The sequence below is a fragment of the Xenopus tropicalis genome, chromosome 6, assembly GCF_000004195.4.
Source record: "Xenopus tropicalis strain Nigerian chromosome 6, UCB_Xtro_10.0, whole genome shotgun sequence".
NCBI lineage: Eukaryota > Metazoa > Chordata > Amphibia > Anura > Pipidae > Xenopus > Xenopus tropicalis.
Window position 1 is genome coordinate 77,312,514 of NC_030682.2, and position 22,390 is coordinate 77,334,903.

The following is a 22,390-nucleotide window of genomic DNA, read 5'->3' on the forward strand; positions in this document are numbered from 1 at the left end:
CCCGTGAAAATTGGGACAGTTGGGATGTATGAATTAACCTCTGCTGCATTAGATATAACTCTGGTTTATCATATATTTGTGCATTTTAGGCAGGTACCTAAAGTTGATCTGTAGCAGGGTTCTGGTCATACCATTAACTCCTTCATAGTAACATAGTAAGTTGGGTTGAAAAAAGACATACGTCCATCAAGTTCAACCATTATGCCTATATATAACCTGCCTAACTACTAGTTGATCCAGAGGAAGGCAAAAAACCCCATCTGAAGCCTCTCTAATTTGCCGCAGAGGGGAAAAAAATCCTTCCTGACTCCAAGATGGCAATCGGACCAGTCCCTGGATCAACTAGTACTAAGAGCTATCTCCCATAACCCTGTATTCCCTCACTTGCTAAGAATCCATCCAGCCCCTTCTTAAAGTTATATAATGTATCAGCCAGCACGACTGATTCGGGGAGGGAATTCCAGAACTTCACAGCTCTCACTGTAAAAAATCCTTTCCGAATGTTTAAGTGGATCCTCCCTTCTTCTAAACGAAGTGGGTGCCCTCGTGTCCGTTGGAAGGACCTACTGGTAAATAAAACATTAGAAAGGTTATTATATGATCCCTTTATATATTTATACATAGTTATCATGTCACCTCTTAAGCGCCTCTTCTCCAGTGTAAACAGACCCAACTTGGCCAGTCTTTCTTCATAACTGAGACTTTCCATACCCTTTACCAGCTTAGTTGCCCTTCTCTGGACCCTCTCTAACTCAATAATGTCCCGTTTGAGCACTGGAGACCAAAACTGAACAGCATATTCTAGATGGGGCCTTACCAGCGCTCTGTAAAGGGGAAGAATAACCCCCTCCTCCCGTGAATCTATACCCCTTTTAATACAGCTCAAAACCTTGTTTGCCCTTGCAGCTGCTGCCTGGCATTGCTTGCTACAGCCAAGTTTATTATCTACAAGGACTCCAAGGTCCTTCTCCATTAGGGATTTGCCTAGTGCAGTCCCATTAAGGGTATACGGGGCTTGCATATTTTTACATCCCAGGTGCATGACCTTACATTTATCCACATTAAATCTCATCTGCCACTTAGCTGCCCAGATTGCCAGTTGGTCAAGATCCTGCTGCAGGGATGTCACATCCTGGATAGAATTGACTGGTCTGCAGAGTTTTGTGTCATCTGCAAACACTGATACATTACTCATAATACCCTCCCCTATTATTATTATTATCATTTATTTATAAAGCGCCAACATATTCCGCAGCGCTGTACAATAGGTGGGTAACATACATTGGACATACAGAGTAACATATAAAGCAATCAATAACCGATACAATAGGTGAAGAGAGCCCTGCCCAAAAGAGCTTACAATCTACTCCCCTAAGTCATTTATGAACAAATTAAACAAAAGTGGACCCAGTACAGAACCCTGAGGGACCCCACTGAGAACCTTATTCCAAGTAGAGAATGTACCATTAACAACCACCCTCTGTACCCGATCCTGTAGCCAGTTTTTTATCCATGTGCAAACGACTTCACTAAGACCAATAGACCTTAGCTTAGAAAGCAGTCGTTTGTGGGGAACGGTATCAAATGCTTTGGCAAAATCCAAATAGATTATATCTACTGCATCCCCACTGTCCAGCTTCTTACTTACCTCATCATAAAAAGCAATTAAATTGGTCTGACATGACCTGTCCTTCATAAAGCCATGCTGATTACTGCTCATAATGGCATTCTCCACTACATAATTTTGAATGTGATCCCTTAACAAGCCTTCAAATAACTTGCCCACCACGGATGTCAAATTTACAGGCCTATAATTGCCAGGCTGAGATCTTACTCCCTTTTTAAATATGGGAATGACATTCGCCTTCTTCCAATCCCTAGGTACCATACCTGATGAAAGAGAGTCTGAGAATATCAGAAACAAGGGCCACTGCAATTCTGCCCCTAGCTCTCTCAGTACCCGAGGGTGTATTCCATCTGGCCCAGGTGCCTTGTTTACATTTATCGTGTGTAACCCTTTAAGCACCATATCCTGTGCCAACCACTGTGTAGTTGGAGCTGAGGCAACAGTGCAGCTATTGGGTGGGACTTGTCCCACTGGCTCCTCTGCTGTATACACAGAAGAAAAGAACTGGTTAAGCACATCTGCCTTTTCTGTATCCGCTGTAACCATATTGTTATTATAACTCAATGGGGCCACACCCTCAACCTGCATCTTTTTACTATTAATATACTTAAAAAACTTTTTGGGGTTAGTCTTGGCCTCGGCCGCGATGCGCTCCTCATTTTCTATCTCTGCCTTCCGGATTGCTGTTTTACAACACTTGTTATAGTGCTTATAATAATTAAACGCAGCTACTGTCCCCTCTGACTTATATTTCTTAAAAGCTTTCCTTTTTTTCCCTATTAACTTCTTTACCTCAGAGTTAAGCCACATAGGTTGATTCTTAACACTTCTACTTTTTCTTATTAATGGAATAAATTGAGAACAGTAATGATTTAATATCATTTTAAATGACAACCATTTCTGCTCTGTGTTTTTATCAGAAAACATAATGCCCCAATCTATGCCCTGAAGCGCTGCCCTTAAGGAGCTAAAATTTGCCTTCCTAAAATTCATTGTCTTTGTTGCCCCCGTGTAAATTTGTTTCCTGCACCAAACATCAAATGAAATAACATTATGGTCACTATTACCCAGGGGTTCAACCACTTGCACATTTGCTATACGTTCTGGGTCATTAGAGATCACTAGATCTAGTATAGCATGGTTCCTGGTTGGCTCCTCAACAACTTGTGACATAAAGTTGTCATGCAGCAAGTTTATAAACTTGTTCCCATTTACTGTCCTGGCAGTACTATTGCCCCAGTCAATATCAGGGTAATTAAAATCCCCCATTATTATCACTTGCCCCAAACTAGCAGCCTTCTATTCATGCTATACCTGGCTTGCAAAGAGGGCAGTGCAGCCATATACAGCAGTTGCAAGCTACTGGGATGACAACTATGAAAAACAAGTTAGTCACAGGGGCTGCCCAACATAACCAGTAGGTACAGGTATGGTTTCTGTTATTCGGAAACCCATTATCCAGGAAGCTCCGAATTATAGGAAGGTCTTCTCCCATAGACTCCATTTTAATCAAATAATAGATTTTCTTTTTCTCTGTATTAATAAAATACTACCTTGTACTTGATACTAACTAAGGTATAATTAATCTTTTTTAGAGACTAAACAATCTTGTTGAGTTCATTTAACACTTAAATTATTTATAGTAGACTTAAGGAATGGGAGATCCAAATTACAGAAGACGACATATTTTCCAGATATACCCAAGGTCCCCAGCATTCTGGATAACGGGTCCCATACCCATAATGGATTTAAAGGTATGGAACCCGTTATGCAGAATGTGGATCCATTAAAACATGGAAATATGTCCCAAATGCTTAAAAAAAACCTTTTCTTTCATTATACAAAGGCTGTCTCCCATAGACTCCATTATAAGCCAATAATTCACATTTTTGAAAATGATTTTCTTTTTCTCTGTAATAATAAAACAGAACCTTGGAGATCCAAATTACGGAAAGATTCATTATCCAGAAAACCCAAGGCCCCGAGCATTCAGGATAACTGGTTTCTATACCTGTAATAAGAGGAAGTTAGACAGTTGGGCTGCAGTATATGCAATCTACTTTTACAGATTTTTGATCCAGATTTCTTTCTAAATTTAAAATCATTCTTTTTATACATAGGTAGAAAAGTGACTAAAAGATCTTGGGCAAACAGTTTCTTTAAATGGTTCTTTTTTTATTAAATTTTCTTTTTTTATTGATAAGAAAAAAGAGTTCTATAGTATGTCTAGTTTTATTTTAATCTGTTCAATAATGACATGGAGTTGAAAGTGTTGTATTTTTGTTGAGTCCATTCAAGTTGCTGCATACTTGCATGGAATTCAGATGCTTATGAACCTGAGATTTAAAAAGAGAAAAACACATAGCTAGCTTATACACTTAATGGCACTAAGGTAGGGAAATCCTTGTGGGACAAAAACCTGATTAATAAACTTAGTTGTAGCAAGCAATGCAGGTCAGCAGCAGGAAGGGTTAGCAAGGTATTGCCCTATATTAAAAAGTAGAGATATACAGGCAGTTAATTCTTCCACCTTGCAGAGCAATGCTAACGCCCATCTTGAATAGAGCTTCCAAAAATGGTCTTTTCCTGTGTTTTCTGGTGGTTATGCGATTCAATTTATGTGGTTTACGACCCAGAATTCACACTGACACCAAAGAAAATGTATTTTCTGAATATTTGTTTCAGGCAATCTGGCCTCAAAGTGCAGATTGTCAATCTTGCTAACTCTGGGTAACCAAGTACTTGAAAATACTTTAAAGGACACGTAAACCCTACATTTTCTTAACATGTATATAAGTTGGGCACATCTCCCCCACCCAAACCACACTGTTACATTTGTATTGCATATATCCCCTCAATTTGCCAAAACCACATTATAAACAAATCACATTTCCATAAACAAAGAGCATACATCTTCAGTGACATTTACATCTGCAAACAGCACATGTGGCTGTAAAGGTCATGCAATGAAGAATGCAGGCTTACACAGGTAGAACTTACTTTGATAAAAAGTCATGCCCGAATTGTGATATAATGGTTAAACTGAGCTCTGTAGAGGAGGTTAGGAGAAAAACATGTTTCTCCAGCAGAGTGCACAGCTAGAGCAGAGATTATATGGAAACCATCACTGCCACCTCTTCATTGGCTGCTAGACTGGAGGGTGCGTTTGGTGGTTGAGAAGAACTGTGCATGCTCGATTAACCAAGAGCCAAAGTAGATTGCTATGGGAAGGAACCTCGTGGGTTAAATAAGAAGGAATCCCAAAAGATTAAGGGGAAGCTCCTGTTGCAAATAGAAAAGGCTGCTAGTTCGAGTAAGTGATAATAATGGGGGATTTTAATTATCCTGATATTGACTGGAGCAATAGTAGTGCCAGGAAAGTTGCATGACAACTTTATGTCACAGGTTGTTGAGGAGCCAACCAGGAACCATGCTATATAGGATCTAGTGATCTCTAATGACTCAGAACGTATAGCAAATTTGCAACACTATAAACACTATAACAAGTGTTGTAAAACAGCAATCCGGAAGGCAAAGATAAAAAATGAGGACTGCATTGCGGCGGAGGCCAAAACTAACCCCAAAAAGTTTAAGTATGAAAATGATGCAGGTTGAGGGCGTGGCCCCATATAGTAACAATATGGTTACAGCGGATACAGAAAAGGCAGATGTGCTAAATCAGTTCTTTTCTTCTGTGTATACAGTAGAGGAGCCAGAGAGCCAGGACCCACCCAATAGCGCCAATGTTGCCTCAGCTCCAACTACACAGTGGTTGACACAGGATATGGTGCTTAAAGGGTTACACAAGATAGTTACATAGTTACATACATAGTTACATAGGGTTGAAAAAAGACCATTGTCCATCAAGTTCAACCCATCCGAGTAAACCCAGCACACAACCTATACTAACCAATCTATACACTCACATACATAAACTATATATACAACCAGTAATACTAACTGTAGATATTAGTATCACAATAGCCTTGGATATTCTGCTTGTTCAAAAACTCATCCAGGCCCCTCTTAAAGGCATTAACAGAGTCTGCCATTACCACATCACTAGGAAGGGCATTCCACAGCCTCACTGCCCTCACCATGAAAAACCACCTATGCTGCTTCAAATGGAAGCTCTGTTCCTCTAATCTATAGGGGTGACCTCTGGTGCGCTGATTGTTTTTATGGGAAAAAAGAACATCCCCCAACTGCCTATAATCCCCTCTAATGTACTTGTTCAGAGTAATCATGTCCCCTCGCAAGCGCCTCTTTTCCAGAGAAAACAACCCCAACCTCGACAGTCTAACCTCATAGCTTAAATCTTCCATCCCCTTTACCAGTTTAGTTGCACGTCTCTGCACTCTCTCCAGCTCATTAATATCCTTCTTAAGGACTGGAGCCCAAAACTGCACTGCATACTCAAGGTGAGGCCTTACCAGGGACCTATAAAGAGGCAAAAATCCCTTGAGTCAATGCCCTTTTTTATACAAGACAGCACTTTATTTGCTGTAGTAGCCACAGAATGACACTGCCTGGAATTAGACAACTTGTGATCTACAAAAACCCCTAGATCCTTCTCCATTAAGGATGCCCCCAACACACTACCATTCAGTAGATAGTTCGCGTTTATATTATTTCTACCAAAGTGCATAACTTGGCACTTGTCAACATTGAACCTCATTTTCCAGTTTGCTGCCCAGTTTTCCACTTTTGTCAAATCGCTCTGCAAAGCGGCAGCATCCTGCATGGAACTTATAGTTTTGCACAATTTAGTGTCATCAGCAAAAATAGAAACAGTACTCTCTATGCCCACCTCCAGGTCATTAATAAACAAGTTAAAAAGCAAAGGACCAAGGACTGACCCCTGCGGTACTCCACTAACCACACTGGCCCAATTACAGATTACAGAATTAGATAAATGTGAACAAGGCACCTGGGCCAGAAGGAATACACCCTCTGGTACTGAGAGAGCTTGGGTCATATTTACAGTGGCCTCTGTTTCTGATATTCTTAGACTCGCTTACATCAGGTATGGTACCTAGGGATTGGAAGAAGGCTATTGTCATTCCTATATTTAAAAAGGGAGTAAGATCTTAGCCTGGCAATTATAGACCTGTAAGTTTGACATCCGTGGTGGGCAAGTTACTTGCATACAAAATTATGTACTAGAGAATGGCATTATGAGCAGTAATCCGCATGGCTTTGTGAAGGACAGGTCATGTCATGTCAGGCCAATTTAATTGCTTTTTATTATGAGGTAAGTAAGAAGCTGGACAGTGGGGATGCAGTAGATAAACTTTATTTAGTTTTGCCAAAGCATTTGGTATCGTTCCCCACAAACGACTTCTTTCTAAACTTAGTGAAGTTGTTTGGACATGGATAGCCTACAGGATTGGGTACAGAGGGTGGTTGTTAATGGTACATTCTCTACTTGGAGTAAGGTTCTCAGTGGGGTCCCTCAGGGTTCTGTAGTGGGTCCACTTTTGCTTAAATTGTTCATAAATGACTTAGGGGAGGGTACTATAAGTAATGTATCAGTGTTTGCAGATGACCCAAAACTCTGCAGACCAGTCAGTTCTGTCGAGGATGTGGCATACTTGCAGCAGGATCTTGACCAACTGGCAATCTGGGCGGCTAAGTGGCAGATGAGGTTTAATGTGGATAAATGTAAGGTCATGCACCTGAGATGTAAAAATATGCAAGCCACTTATACCCTTAATGGGACTGCACTAGGCAAATCAATAATGGAGAAGAACCTTTGAGTCCTTGTAGATAATAAACTCGGCTGTAGCAAGCAATGCCAGGCAGCAGCTGCAAGGGCAAACAAGGTTTTGAGCTGTATTAAAAGGAGTATAGATTCACGGGAGGAGGGGGTTATTCTTCCCCTTTACAGAGCGCTGGTTGCAGTGAGACAAATGATTGTCAAGAAGGCAGTGACAGAGTGAGCCACAGCTGGTACTGGAGTGAATGGTAGTAAGTGGTTGGGAAGATGGTAACCAGGAGGCACAATCCATAGGGCACTTTGTTCGGGTGCAAGGACATGTAGTTCTACTTGACCTGCTCTGATGCTTGTATTCCAAGTATTTATTCTGGATCAAATTTTGTTCTGAATAGATGATGTACTATGTATGTATAAGTGATGTAGTAAATACTACCAACTATTATTCATCTCAGTTTTTTTCAAAGCCATTGTTCTGTCAACCTTGACAGTCGAGCATTTGGGATCTTCAGACTCTGGAACCTGCCATATTTTTATTAGATACTGTTTATTGTAAATCTTATGTAGATATTGATAGGTAAATTCTTGCAGTAATGCATGTAAGATGCACCTTTCCATTAGTGAATGACATGTAAGAAAATGAAGGGTTAAAGGACATGTAAACCCCACACACAAAAATGTAATCAGTGAACAGCCTTTTTGAAATCCTGCCACACTGGTTGTCCAGAGGTTAATAGTAAGGCTGCAGCATCCCCTTAATCACTTAGATTTGCTTCTCCTCCTGTAACCCACCCGACACCCACCCTCAGGTATTTGCTTTGGCTGTTGGCTTGTGGGCATGCTCAGTTGTTCTAAGTTCAGATTACTAAACATGCCCTCCAGTCTAGCAGCCAGTAAAGAGATGGCATTGCTGGTTCCCATAGAAACTCAGCTCTAGCTTTACCATTACAGTGCTCAAACAAAGCAGGACTTTTATCAAAGACAGTTGTGCCTGTGTGAGCCTGTATTCTTGATGAAATGTATGCTGAATAAGGGTCTGTGTGTGTAGGCTGTTTGCAGATTTCAATGTATCCAATTATGTATCAGAGGAAAAATGGCCACCAGGTGAAAGCTGCTATTTGGTTTAGGAAAATGTGATGGTGCTGGCAAACGGAGGGGATATATGCAGTACAAATTATGCCATTTGGGTGGGGGAGACGTGTCCAACTGATATACGTTGTAGGCAAATGTAGGCTTTACATGTCCTTTAATTTTGTTGTAAATTTCCACCATTTCCACCACAACCAACTTTTGCTGGCGCCATGGTGCCAAGGTCTAATTAATTCTTCTCCTGCTTTGCCTAAATGTATTGCCCAAGGGCAAAGGGGATGTATAACCAAAAATAAATTGTTTTTTGAGAAATGTAATTGTAAGCAACTTTTCAAATATACATTAATTAAATCAATGTAGAAAAAGTGAGCTCTCTGCCAGCCACAACTCCATTTCCCACAATGTCTTTAATGCTTCTTTACAGGTCTGTTAATTAGCTGGTTGGTACAACATTGTTTTAATTGTTAGGACCAGCAGTGCAGAGAATAGTAAGGAAGCTACAAAACTGCTTTTAAGGGCAATTACGTTTACGGTTACGTTTGGGTCACATTATTCCAACAGAATAACCCATCAATTACTGCAGGCAGGGTAGTTAGTGCTGAATTTAACAGTATTTAGTTAGTCAAAATTAATAACACTAATGGAGCAACAATGTTTGCTAATCGTGAACCCCTAAAATAGTGATGGTGGATGAGTTTTTGAACAAGCAGAATATCCAAGGCTATTGTGATACTAATATCTACAGTTAGTATTACTGGTTGTATATATATAGTTTATGTATGTGAGTGTATAGATTGGTTAGTATAGGTTGTGTGCTGGGTTTACTCGGATGGGTTGAACTTGATGGACAATGGTCTTTTTTCAACCCTATGTAACTATGTAACTATGTAACTATGTATATTGTGCACTGCTCTGTAAAAAAAAAAAAAAAAAAATGTAATCAGTGCTTCTATGATACCAAGGCTGGTGGAGGGCCAATAATGGAAGCCAGTTTTGTCCACTCCCTTTTAAAAAACCACACCCATATTAACATGAACTTATCCATATAATTGATGATGCAGGGACATCGCCCATCACTCTTATTTGAAAAAAGTTCATTAAGTCCTATTTAAGCAGTACAGGTATCGGACCCCTTATCTGGAATCCCGTTATCCAGAAAGCTCCAAATTACAGAAAGCCTGTCTCCCATAGACTCCATTTTAATCAAATAATTCAGAATTTTAAAACGGATTTCCCTTTTCTCTGTAGTAATAAAACAGTACCTTGTAATTGATCCCAACTAAGATATACAGTATATAATCCTTTTTGGATGCAAAACAACCCTATTGGGGTTAATTAACGTTTTATTGATTTTTTAGCAGACTTAAGGTATGGAGATCCAAATTACAGAAAGACCCCTTATCCGGAATACCATTGGTCCCAAGCATTCCTGGATAACGGGTCCTATACCTGTACCCTTAAATTTATATGCCTCCTCCCCTGTGAGTACCACAGAAACCCTCAGCACATAATTATGCACCTTAGGGACCCCCAAACAGGCAACATAGGACAGGCAGAGTATGGCACACAGAGACCGCATAGAACATGCAGAGTATGACACACACAGGCAGCATAGGCCAGGCAGATTGTGGCAAATACAGGCAGCATAAGCCAGGCAGAGTATAGCACATATAAGTAGCATTGATCTGAGGTGTGAACAATGGAGGGGCTTACAGGTTTGAACAATACAGGGGTTTACAGGTGTGAGCAATGCAGGGGCTTACAGCCTGAATCTGAGGTGTGAGCAATGCATTGGCCAGTTAATCTTAATATTGATACTATTTAAAGCTTACACAAAAGTGTAAGCAGGCACAGTAGCCAGACACATGGGCGCAGCAGGCCACCAGTTGGACAGCACTGATTTAAGTAAAAACTTTGTGAAGTATTTAGTCAGTATATGTTTAAATGAAAAAATTGGTTTCACTAATAATTTGTACATTCACTTTTATTCTTCAGAATGAAAATAGACAAGGACATTATTTATTTTCATAAATTTTTCGCAAAATTTGCAAAACACCGGAAATGACTCAGATAGAATTGTCGCACTCTGCAATTTTTTTTTTGTGTATCTAATAATCTTATTATTGTATCTGTCTTTTCACCATGCGAGTTTCCATGCATCTATTTAGCCATACTAATGTTTACTGATTTGTCACAGCTTTATATCTAATTTTATTTTATTTTTCTCCTAAGCAGAACCAACATTCACTTTATATGCTTCAACTGACAAGAATTCATGTGTACATAGCAGAATTATTTGGGCTTGTGACTGGACTCCAGATAGCAAGTACTTTGTCACAGGAAGCAGAGATAAAAAGGTATTTGAATCCATTTGACTCCTTTAATTTTGCTAGTTTCCTAAATAACTTACTTAACTTAATCAACTGCAACATGTAAAAATGTGTCCAGACTGCTGTGTCCTTATTTTTTTATGAATACTATATTCAATACTTTTTATCACTTACTACAAAACAATTTTTGTTTATGCATTGTAAAACACTTCATACATTTCTGGTGCCATATAAAAAAAAAGATCTATGATCATTTGAAACCGAGAAGACAATCAAGTGTTAACAAGCAGGTAGCATCTTCCTATTCTGGGATCCTGTTTTATCAGTGCCTCAGGCCCTGAAGGACTTGGAAAAAAGTTTCTTGTGCAGTATTACTTTATGGCATCTCTGTATGCCTACAACCTCTATTATGAATTAACCCTTGAAAACAATAGGCAAAATTCTTGGAGTTTTAAATGTAATGGTCAATGCCTGTATATAGAAATGTCTAATGGCTTTAAGGCTAAGGCCACACGTAGCGTATGGCGCGTATTTTCGGAAAGCCGTAAAAACGCTTGCTGAAAATACACTCCATGCGCTTAAAACTCCCCCTACCTATGCCTGTACTCAAATGAATTGAATTCACTCAGGTGCAGGCAGATGCAGTCGATATCCACATAAAAACGCAAGAAAATGCAAAGTCTCGCATTTTTATGTGGATATCGGCTACATGTGCCTGCACCCGAGCATATTCAATTAATTCGGGTGCAGGCACAGGTAGGAGCGCATGGAACGTATTTTCTGCTTGCCTAAAATATGCGCCATATGCTATGGGGCCTATTCATTAAGGTCCGAATTACGAGTACGATTTGCAACAATTTGCATTAAATACGAAAATTTCTGATGTGCGTTAATTTTGCATTGTGCTTCTACGAAATTATCGTGGTACAATTTGAAAGTTATGAAATTTTCGTATCCGAATGATCATAAACGGCGTGAAAACCTTTCTGACTTTGAACCCTTCAGTGCATGGTTTTGGAAGCCTCCCATAGGACTCAATAGCACTCTGCAGCTCCAACCTGGTCACAATACCGAACGTTGAATGAAGAAATTGTCGCAGTATGAAAGTATGAAAAAGTTGTGGAAAATACGCACAGTTCTAAAATACGATTTTTTTTCTGTTAATAACCAATCGTACATTGATAAATGGGCCCCTATGTGTGGCATTAGCCTTTGATAGAAGCCATTTAACAAATTGACATTAGTCAAATGAGGGAAAAATGCTTAGTATTTAAGTGCTGTAATTCAGCTATTGTTTAATGGTTTCATTAATGGTTTTACTTTTTTAAAACAAAATACTTTTATAAAAATATAATTGTTATATCTATATCGTTAAAAATATTAATCGTTTTTTGCCATATTGACATTGCATTCAACTGCACATCATTATTGTTATTTTTTATTTATATAATGTAGAGAATTTTGCAACCCTTTACAAATATTATACCTTACTGGCATCTCTCCTTTCCCAGTGGAGTTTAAATCTGAGACCCAATCACATATAAGTAGCCAGTGTGTCAAGAGCAAACCCATCCAAGCACAGTTATAACTTCAAGACAGATAGTCCGAGCTAAAATTGAACATAGGACAACAGTTCTTCAAGGCAGCAAAGCAAAATATTACACCAATGTACTGCCCATTCTAGAGACAAAATTATAATGTTCTTTGGGGCTTATAAAGTTACCAATCCGCATGGGCAGAAATCCAAGGACATTATCTTTTCATATATGCAGTCAGTGACTGGTGGCTTTTAAATGGACACAAGGGTGTCCCAATCCAGAGTAGGCTAAATTAGCACAGCACAGAATGATCAGATTTCCTTGGCTGCAAAAGGAAGGAGCCTCAGCTACCTAAGCTATACAAGAAACTTAAGCAACTTCCGACCATACTGTTTTCTTAGCATAAGCTGGGCACACAGAGAACTGTGCAACCGGAGATAAATCATATTACTTATTCGAAACAGGGGCTGACTGAGGCTTTACAACAGTAAGAAAAAAAATAATGCATGTATATGTTGTACAGAATCCATAACTTTATTAAATGACTACATATTCCCTTAGCTAATCCAACGAGTCCATCTCTCATGGATGAACATAAAAGATGTAATTTCCTTTTACCTCTCAAAGTAGTTCACCGGAATCAGTTCAGTCTCAAAAACCCCACCCATCCAGCAAGTCTGTCATTATCTTGGTTGGTGAACTTGCAGTAATCGCATTATAGAGCTCCTTTGTGTGTTTCTTTAACATGTTGATAATCTGAGCTAGATGAAGACCTAGTTTAATATTAAATGGTAGTTCGTTGTAACAAAACCTATTGTTTTAAAATAGCACACCAAAGGTAATTAATTTCATTTTAATCAGCTCCTTTGCTAACAGCAGAGCAAAAAGCTATTTGTTTTGTACTATGTTGTAATTAAAAACACTAGATTTTGTAAAGAGCAAGCCATGTAAGGTTAGTGAATATGAATAAGCACTGTATGTATTTAGGCATATTGCAGTTTGATATTTAGGGCTATTTCTGATTGTTTTGATCAGGAAACCTAGCAGTGTTAAAAGTTGGCTGTGGTTAAAAAAACTGGGTTCAGACTACTAATGGAAATGTCCTGTTCTTTATACATGTATAAAATATCAATCAATAAGAATGCTACTGCAATGTAGGCACTTAGCAAAAGGAAGCATTTTGCTTCATTAATGCATTTATTGATTTAGATATTATATTTACATTGTGCTTTGAATTTGGGGAATGAATGCATAGTCTTCACACTGAAATAAATGTTCGAGCTGGCATGACCATTTATATATAAAAACTTTAATTTGTCTTTGAATTTAAAATAAACAGTAGTACATCAGCCCTTTTAGTAGGGCATTTCTTTTATAGATTTATTTAGACTAAGTGCTTTAAATATAAAGACAATGACTTGTGAATAAATCACAATGTATAGTGGATATATACCTCTGGACCTATAACATTAAATATAGATAATTACAACTTTCAGATGTTGGTGTAGAAAAAATAGGTCCACAGCTTTTTACCCTAATAAAAGGGCAAGGTCACATGTGGTGGATTGTCAGTCTGTGGATAAGAGCAGGCTAACAATCCGCCCCTACGCTTAAAATTACACCTGAAAGCACACACAGCTGATATCAATCAACAAATGCAAGACTTGGAGTTTGTTGCCAGATATTGGCCGATTGTGCCTGCACCTGGGCGGATCCAGTGCTTCCCTGCGCAGGCACAACGAGAAATATTTTTAAGCGTAGGGGCGGATTGTCAGCCTGCGGGTAATCTGAATCTAAACAAATAGTTTTTTGGAGGGCACACCACAATTTCTAAAGCAAAAATAGCTGGCTTTAAACCAAAGACAGCAAAAAGAAGAAAACAATCAACTCAATAGTTACTTAAAATATACATATATTGCAAATATACTTATTCTGTAAATAATGTATTCCCTTTATATCCTGCACATTTTAAAGTGGTTAAAATATGTGCATCTCAAGCTTGTCATTGATATGCACATTATCATTGTGCCCATTGCTTACAAGAGTTCTCATTTAAAGTCTTAAGCTGGCTGGACTTTTTCCACTTGCCTTACAATTTTGCCTTGAGTGGCAAAGGACTGTTTGTGCAAAACGGCCTAGTTAAACCACAGATGTCTATCCCAATATATGAGTTATAAGTCATATCAGTGGTCATCCAACTGTTGAACTTCATATTCCAATATTATTAATTTAGTAAGGATAACACCACATTTAGGTCAGGAACCTATATATGATGTAACTAGCTGTTTTGCAGACTGGGCGATCATATTTACGGTGATATTGTTCATTGTAGTAAAAGTTTCAAAGCTGTGTAAATAAACCTTTTTGTTAAATATCTTTCAGGTTATTGTTTGGGGTGACTGTAGCTTGCCATCTATGAATGAAGAGAAAAGCTCTGCACTTATCAGGCCTTGTTCTAGCCTTCTAGATACAGGAGACTCCATCACAGCTGTTAGTGTCAGTCAAGTACTTGCGCTGGATGGAAGGTATGTGTTTGCCTTTGTACACAATGCTTTGCAAAAAATGAAAACATAATTTGTTAGTGTAACTTATTAATCTTTAAAAAAAAAATGCAAAACAATTGAAAAGCTAAAAATACTATTTGCATATATACTAAATGCAGACACTTTCATAGGAAATGCCTGGTGAAAAGTGATTGTGGCCTTTTTTAGACAAATTTGCTTTTGGTTGTTCAGGTTAGTCAGATGATACTTGTTCAACTTTGTTTATAGGTAGCTTCATAGATTTTCTGTTGGACTGAGACCAGGACTTTGACAGGGCTACTACAAGATTGTCACTATCTTTAGAATTTAGGAATATAATCAAGACACCTGATGGAACAATGATCTGAAGCAAAAGGCCAAATTAACAGCTATGTAGCACTAAGACAAAGTGAAAGATTGGTCGGTGAAAGCCTTGATCTCAGTTCTGAGAATCTGTGGTGCTGTTTAAATATTAATAGTTCTTAAACGGCTGAAATGGAAGCAAATTGACTTAAAAAGAATGCTCCAGAATTACTCCCATAAAGCATGCAAAGGTAAGGTACATATTTAACCCAAAGGCGCTAAAGCTGTTATTAGTCCAAATAATGGCTTTAAAGACTTGCCTTTTCAAGTAACTTTTTTCTCAGAACATAACATCTTGTTTTTTAAATTAAATGTATATATTTTTATGACATTAAAAGTAATAATTTGTCTACCCCTTTTGCCCCTGCCAGCCAAAAATGCCCCATTTGTCAACTGCCATAACTTAATTTGTACATTTGTTCATCATTAAATACTGTGGTCATTCTGTTATATACTGCTGGATAAATTGTGTTATTAAATGCTGAACATTGCTAAAAAAATATTTTAAATTACTTTAAATGTAGTCTTGCATGACAATGTGGATTAAGTAAGTGATCATTGCTTTAAAAATCAGTACACTGAGTTTATACAATCACTGCACCTTTTTTAGCTAGTTTAACCACTAGTGGCAACCTTTTTAAAGCACAAGTCACAAGTTAGAAAACCTTTTTCTCCAATATGATAAACTTGCAGTGACACAGTATTCTCAGCCTGATATTGCCCTTAACATTTGGGGCCCAATAATGTGCATATTAAATTCAAATTTATAGCAGCACACATTAATTGGTGCATTCTGGACTGACAGCTGCACCAAGTAGAGCCTATATATTTGTTCCACTGTGCAAATGTAGTTTCCTTCCCAAATGTGGGATGTGTCAGCTGGAAGCTCTGTTAGTGGATACCTACCAAAACCTATGGGGACATTTTGGTCTATATGGGCCATTTATGTATAGAAATTTATTGCACTACCTATAAAACACAATAAAGTTTCTTTAAAAAAAAAAAAAAAAAAAAAATATATATATATATATATATATAATAAATTTGTGTTCCATAGCTACATTATAGCTGTTGGTCTGGATTGTGGAATAATTCAACTGTACAAATGGAAACACAGTGGAACAGTGAATGACTGGTTAAAATGTTTGGCGATGGACCAGAGGTTAGTGCTACAAATGTTTTTGGTTTTTTTGTCAGTTGTTAAAATAAGATTTTCTATCTCTCGTATAGAAATCAGTCTGACATTGATATTTACAGTTAATTTTGGCTGTTTTTTTTTGTGGGTGAATTAAAAAAGCAAATAAAAAAGTAGCATGTCTTGAGAAAGGAACTGAGATTAGGGACCCAACAGTAATGTGTAATTGATTTAGAATTTGCAGATTAAATTATTGACAAGACAGGTGATAAAATGTCATTAATGTTGTTAATAACCTTGGCAATTCCGGCATATTTAATATCTTCAGGTTGTGACAAGTCAATTCCTCTCAGTTGGCAGTAGTGAGATAAAGTACACTAATTAGGTGAATGACAGCATTCATATTTGCAACCCAGCTGAGTCTGACATTTTGTAGTTCCCCTGCTGATCTCATGCAACCAGTCTATATGCACACACACACACACACCTGGATGAAGATTTAATTTACCTTATATGGTTTTGTGTGAGCCTCTTTTGTAAAGTGTGTGTGTGTGTATATGTATGTTTGGTTCAAGCACAACAAACAAAAAACAAACCTATCACTAAACTTGGGGGAAATCCAAGCCAGTAGTATACAAAATCTAAATTCAGATGCACACCAGGTATTTTTACTAAGAAAAAACGTAACTTTAAATCAGCATCATTAAAAAGAAAACAGGCCGACGTTTCTTCAGAAAGGTCCCAGGTGAGGACCAAAACGTCGATCTAAAATAATTATCTTTCTTTGATGAAATTTTCCTCGTGTGCATCAGCATTTTTTACATATATACATATATATAGGACTGACGCAAGGAAACTGCCTTGACGGGGCGCGTCAGCTTATGCATACTTTGTACAAACCGTGTAACTACACGTGTCTCTTTTTACTAAAATGCAGACATTTTTCCTTCAGTGTGTGCAAAATTGTTTTTTAATTTTCTTTTGAAGCTTTATAATGGAGTGCTGGGGTAATGTGTATAGTATATATATATATATATATATATATATATATATATATATATGTATACACACACACATATAATAGTGTTTTGTTTTTTTGTTTTGTTTTTCATTCAGTCTTCTTAGTCACACCCTGACTGTGAAGCAGCTTTGTTGGAGAAGTTGCTTGGGCCGTGCAGGACATGACGACAGAGATAATGGAGACTGGATACAGTTGGCAAGCTGTGGGGCTGACCACTGTGTTAAGATATTTGATGTTTACAGAAAAGCACTATGATGAATTCCAAGCAGATAATGTATTTTACATATGAGAGATCAGTACCTTTACTGGCCCCCCAACATGCCTGCAAATGGAATGAATGCCATTGAATCACCAAAAATTATTTTATAATTTTCCCACATGGACAGTGAGAACCATATAGTGACATACGGGTCCTAAAAGGTGAAAAATAGTTTGTGAATAACATCTGCTGCCATTCTTTGCATTTTGAAAAACACATAAACATTACATCTGAAAATGTATAACATAAAGCATGTCTCTAATTTAGTTTTATTTATTTTGAATGCTGAATAAAAAAAAATATTTCATGTGGGGAAAAAATCTGAAATGTTTCTGTACACTTTTTTTAATAAAGGAAAATAGAAATGCGTTTAAGCCTGTTTTATTTTATTTTTTTTTTAGTATTTATAAGTTTCAAATTTCAAATTGAGTAGTTTTGCTAAAATCTATAGTGTCTGAGTGAAAGTACCATTAAATAACATTATCATGTAACAGAATATTAACATTGCTTTATCCTTAAAGATAAATTGTGTGCACTTATTAACAGCAATCTATTTGACCCAGAGTACCTGTATGGACTGTGTGCAGTACACTGTTAAATAATAAATTGCATCTAATTGCACATACATAAGCTCTTATTTTCTTATTTAATATGTCTCAAAAGGAAAGAGGCAGAATGTAATGTGGGAGCCGACTGATGTGCATTTGAGAGAAATGCCTATGTATTCTCTCTTCCATGCAAATAAGTGATGTTACAATTACACAGCATTGTACTTTCCACAACTTGTAGAATGTTGCCAGTTTCAAAGTATTGAAAGGTTTTTCTTCAGATTTACAGCAGCATGCTATGGTATTTGCAGGGCCGCCATCAGGGGGGCACAGGGGGTACAATTGTCCCGGGCCCAGATGATTTTAACTTTAAAAGGGGGCCCGGCCGTGCTTAAGTTTTCTTAGTCGTTCGGGCCCCCTTAATCAATTCCGGGCCCTGTCATTGGTGGCCAGCGGGTAATCCTATTGGCTGCGCCCCGTGCGTACATGTACGTCAGTACGCACGGAGCGCAACCTTATAAAAGGGCCTGTCTTCTGTCGGCTCTCAGAAGCGCTGCGGTGTCATCCAGGAAGGACCTTGCCGGAAGGAGTCAGAAGCCACCGCGAAGGAGCCGCTGCCGCTGCCGCATAAGACGCCGGAGGTGCTGAACAAGACGCTGGCTACCAATGTACTGGGGGAAGGGGGGCACAGCTGGCTACCAATGTACTAGGGGGGCCCTGCTGGCTACCAATGTACTAGGGGGGGCCCTGCTGGCTACCAATGTATTAGGGGGGGCCTGCTGGCTACCAATGTATTAGGGGGGGCCTGCTGGCTACCAATGTATTAGGGGGGGCCTGCTGGCTACCAATGTATTAGGGGGGGCCTGCTGGCTACCAATGTATTAGGGGGGGGCCTGCTGGCTACCAATGTCTGATGTCTGTGAGTCCTTTGTACTGGTGGGAGGGGGGCCCAGAAATTTTTTTGGTGAGGGGCCCCGTGATTTCTGATGGCGGCCCTGGGTATTTGTAATAAAACCACAAAACTGGGTATTGATTCATCCAGTAATGTTAAAAGGGGTTGTTCACCTTTGAGTTAAATTGTAGTATGATGTAGAGAGTAATAAACTGAGGCAATTTGCAATTGGTCTTCATTTTTTTATATGTTTTAGTTTTTTTTTTTAATTTATTTTTTCTTTGTTCAGCAGCTCTCCAGTTTGGAGCTTCAGCAGCTATCTGGTTACTAGGGTTCATATTACCTTAGCAAGCAGGGAGTGATTTGAATGAGAATATTACTAGGAGAGGACCTGAATAGAAAAATAAGTAATAAAAATAACAATAAAACTGTAGCCTCACAGAACAATAGTTTTTTTGGCCGCTGTGGTCAGTAACCTCATTTGAAAGATGCAATGAGTTAGAAAAAGGCAAATTCAAAAACTATGAAAAATATATAATGGAGACCAGTTAAAAAGTTGCTTAGAATTGGCAATTTTACAACATATTAAAAGTTTACTTAACCCTTTCACTGCCAGCCAATTTGTCCTAAAAGCGAACATCTACTGCCAATCAATTTTGAGACATTTTGCACTCATTACATTTGCTTAGGTTTTTTGACAAGAAAGCCTACATGAAATAAGGCAAATTACATATTGTTTTTTCCGGAGCGAATTGGGCTTGAACACTGTAAAAAAAATGTACTTTTCAGGAGATTTTGAGTGAAATATGTAAAAAAGAATAAAATAAAAATGTTTTTATTTTATTTTTTTTTTCAAGAAAAATTACATTTACTGACAAATTTTCTTATTCGCAAAAGCCCCGATTCTGCTGAATCCACCAATACCAAATATGTATTGGTATCCCACTTTTCTTGCCCAGAAGACACCCCAATAATAAAATACAATTTTCTATAATATGACATTGAAACAAAACTGATAAGCGCATCTCTATGTTAACATGGTATATCTAATGATAGAAGTGAAAGACCTCCATAAGTTAGGTATTTTTAGAAACTACACACCTCTAGGTTTTTGGGTCTGGGGTAGTTTTTTGCTCTAAATGCAGCTGGAATATACAGATCACTACAAAATTCAACAATACTTTTTGGGATTTTTTTTTATTAAATGCCATCAAAGTCACAGAGACAAAAGTGAATTTGAGAAAATAATCTTCAATAAAAATTTTCAAATGAAGTAAAATATGAAAGAACAAGTTCTCACAAGTAAAACAATACCCCACATGCAAGTGCGCACCTAAAGACAGGGCCACCAAACACCGCAAAACAGGCAATACATACGAGCAATTTCAGCTGGAAAGTTTGGGGCTACTCTCTAAGTGCACTCCTTGCAGTTTTTTAGTCAAAACCCCTACCTGTGAAATAGCCCCCAGGGAGACCCAAGAAACTAGTAAAATTTGAAATATTGCCCAAAAAAACAGATAGCAAGGGCAGCTTATGAGGTGTCCGTAGAAAAAAAACTTTGTGGCATCAGTAGGGGAGATGAAATCATCAGCAGGCAAGATGAATCATCATAATCATCACGCACCGCAAATTTGTATGGGCCCTGTGCGCTACCTAACACCTCAATTGGCTATACCCCCAGTGCCATCCATAATAAGCAATATATTAGGGTACTGAAAATTCCCAAATAACCACAACTGCCCTGAATACATAAATCAAAAGTATACTATATAAATTTTGCACAGTGGGATACCAATGCTTACTATAAATCCAATCCAAATCAATACACAATTTATAAACCTTTCAGTAGTGCAGCTGTGTATGGTATATTTCAAAACATGGTTTGAAACATAACCCAGGGTTGCGAGGGCACTTTGAGCAATAGTACCTCGTCTTATACTCCTTTTGCGGCACACTTTGCAGCCTTTCTGGGATCTCTGTTTTCCAGGTGTGGGTTGAACTGTATCTATAAAGTGATTCCCAATCAATCGGGCCACATTGTCACTAGGGGGCATCTCAGGCACTGTCAGTTCCTCTACACCACCAAACAACAGGGCAGGGAGTATTTGCAGCTGGAATTTATAATAGGATAATTTGGGGCCTGGTACTGCTGCCTTATACACAGTATATGAATTTCGGAGGGCCATTTGAATCAAATATATCAAATATATACCAACTTTCTTGTACCAGACACTTGTTTTCCAGGTGGCATTGTAATAATGTTGGAGTTGGTCAGTTCTATAACACCACCCATGTACTTACTGTACACACAGAGAGGTTTATTTTTGGGGACCTACCAACTCTCTCTTCTGTAATTACTGACTCATCGTGAATTGTTGTCAGCATGGAAACATTTTTTTTTCAAAAAATTTGATGGCAAGGAGCTCATTGTTGCTTAGGGCACAAGTCTCTCCACAATTCAATTTTTATCAAGCAGAGCAATCCGTTTCGGTTATGATTTATGGTGCCACAGGCTTGGGTATCCAAACAATATAGGGCACTGAACAAGGGGATACTAGAAAAAAAAAGTTATCCACATATAAGTGGAAACCTTGGCCCAGAAGTGGAGAAATGAGCCCCCATACAATCTTTCCACAGACAGTCAAGTCAAGGGGACAACCAGAGGGATCTAATTGGGAGTCCTTGGCTTCATAAATCAGGAAATAGCTAGTGTACCCCGAGCTGCTTTCGCAAAGTTTATAAAATTTGATCCCATAGCGGGCATTGTGGCAGAAAAGACAGGGATAAGACAACACTGTAGTGGTATCCCAGTAGGACTACAAAGAATTGGCTTTTATGAGACCCATAGCTACAGTGAGTCCCACAAACAACCTCATTTCGTTAATATTGGTGGGATGCCATGCATGAGCTTGAGCATACCTAGGAAGGGGATTTTGTGTAAGATACTGCTCGGCGTATACATTGGTATAGAGGACCATATCCTGTAGGATGGCCTTAATTTATGGGCTCAAAATTCCTGGTGTCCACCTTGACGCCAGGGACTGCAGTAAATGGGGGGATCTCTAAAGGAAAATTACAAGGAGGCCCCCACGCAGGCTCTCCACCAGCTGCAGCATCAGCCCTATCGCCCACTTCCTGATCTTCCAAATCATCCACATCCTCATCTACCTCCATAGGCTCCTCGAGAGCACTAACAGTGCTGCTGCTACACCATGACCCCTCAGTAGAAGAGTCACTCTCTGATGCAGGGGGCACATATTTAGAATCAGAGTCACTAAACTCCTCTGAGCTAGAGGCCATTCATGTGCTGCAGCTTCTTCAGCAGAATAAAACCTTTTTGCCATGTTGCA

General features: G+C 38.6%; 1 protein-coding gene across 2 annotated transcripts in view; it reads left to right on the forward strand.

Annotated features, from left to right (window-relative positions):
* The window catches only part of elp2 (elongator acetyltransferase complex subunit 2), a 100,976-nt gene extending 83,002 nt beyond the window's left edge, over positions 1–17,974 (forward strand). The window contains exons 19-22 of one of the 2 annotated variants that reach the window (XM_012964648.3): positions 10,665–10,789; positions 14,683–14,825; positions 16,243–16,347; positions 17,437–17,974. In XM_012964648.3, the coding sequence (XP_012820102.2) occupies positions 10,665–10,789; positions 14,683–14,825; positions 16,243–16,347; positions 17,437–17,596 (533 nt within the window). In that variant the 3' untranslated portion in view covers positions 17,597–17,974. 2 annotated transcript variants of the gene reach the window in all.
* The last annotated feature ends 4,416 nt before the right edge of the window (positions 17,975–22,390 follow it).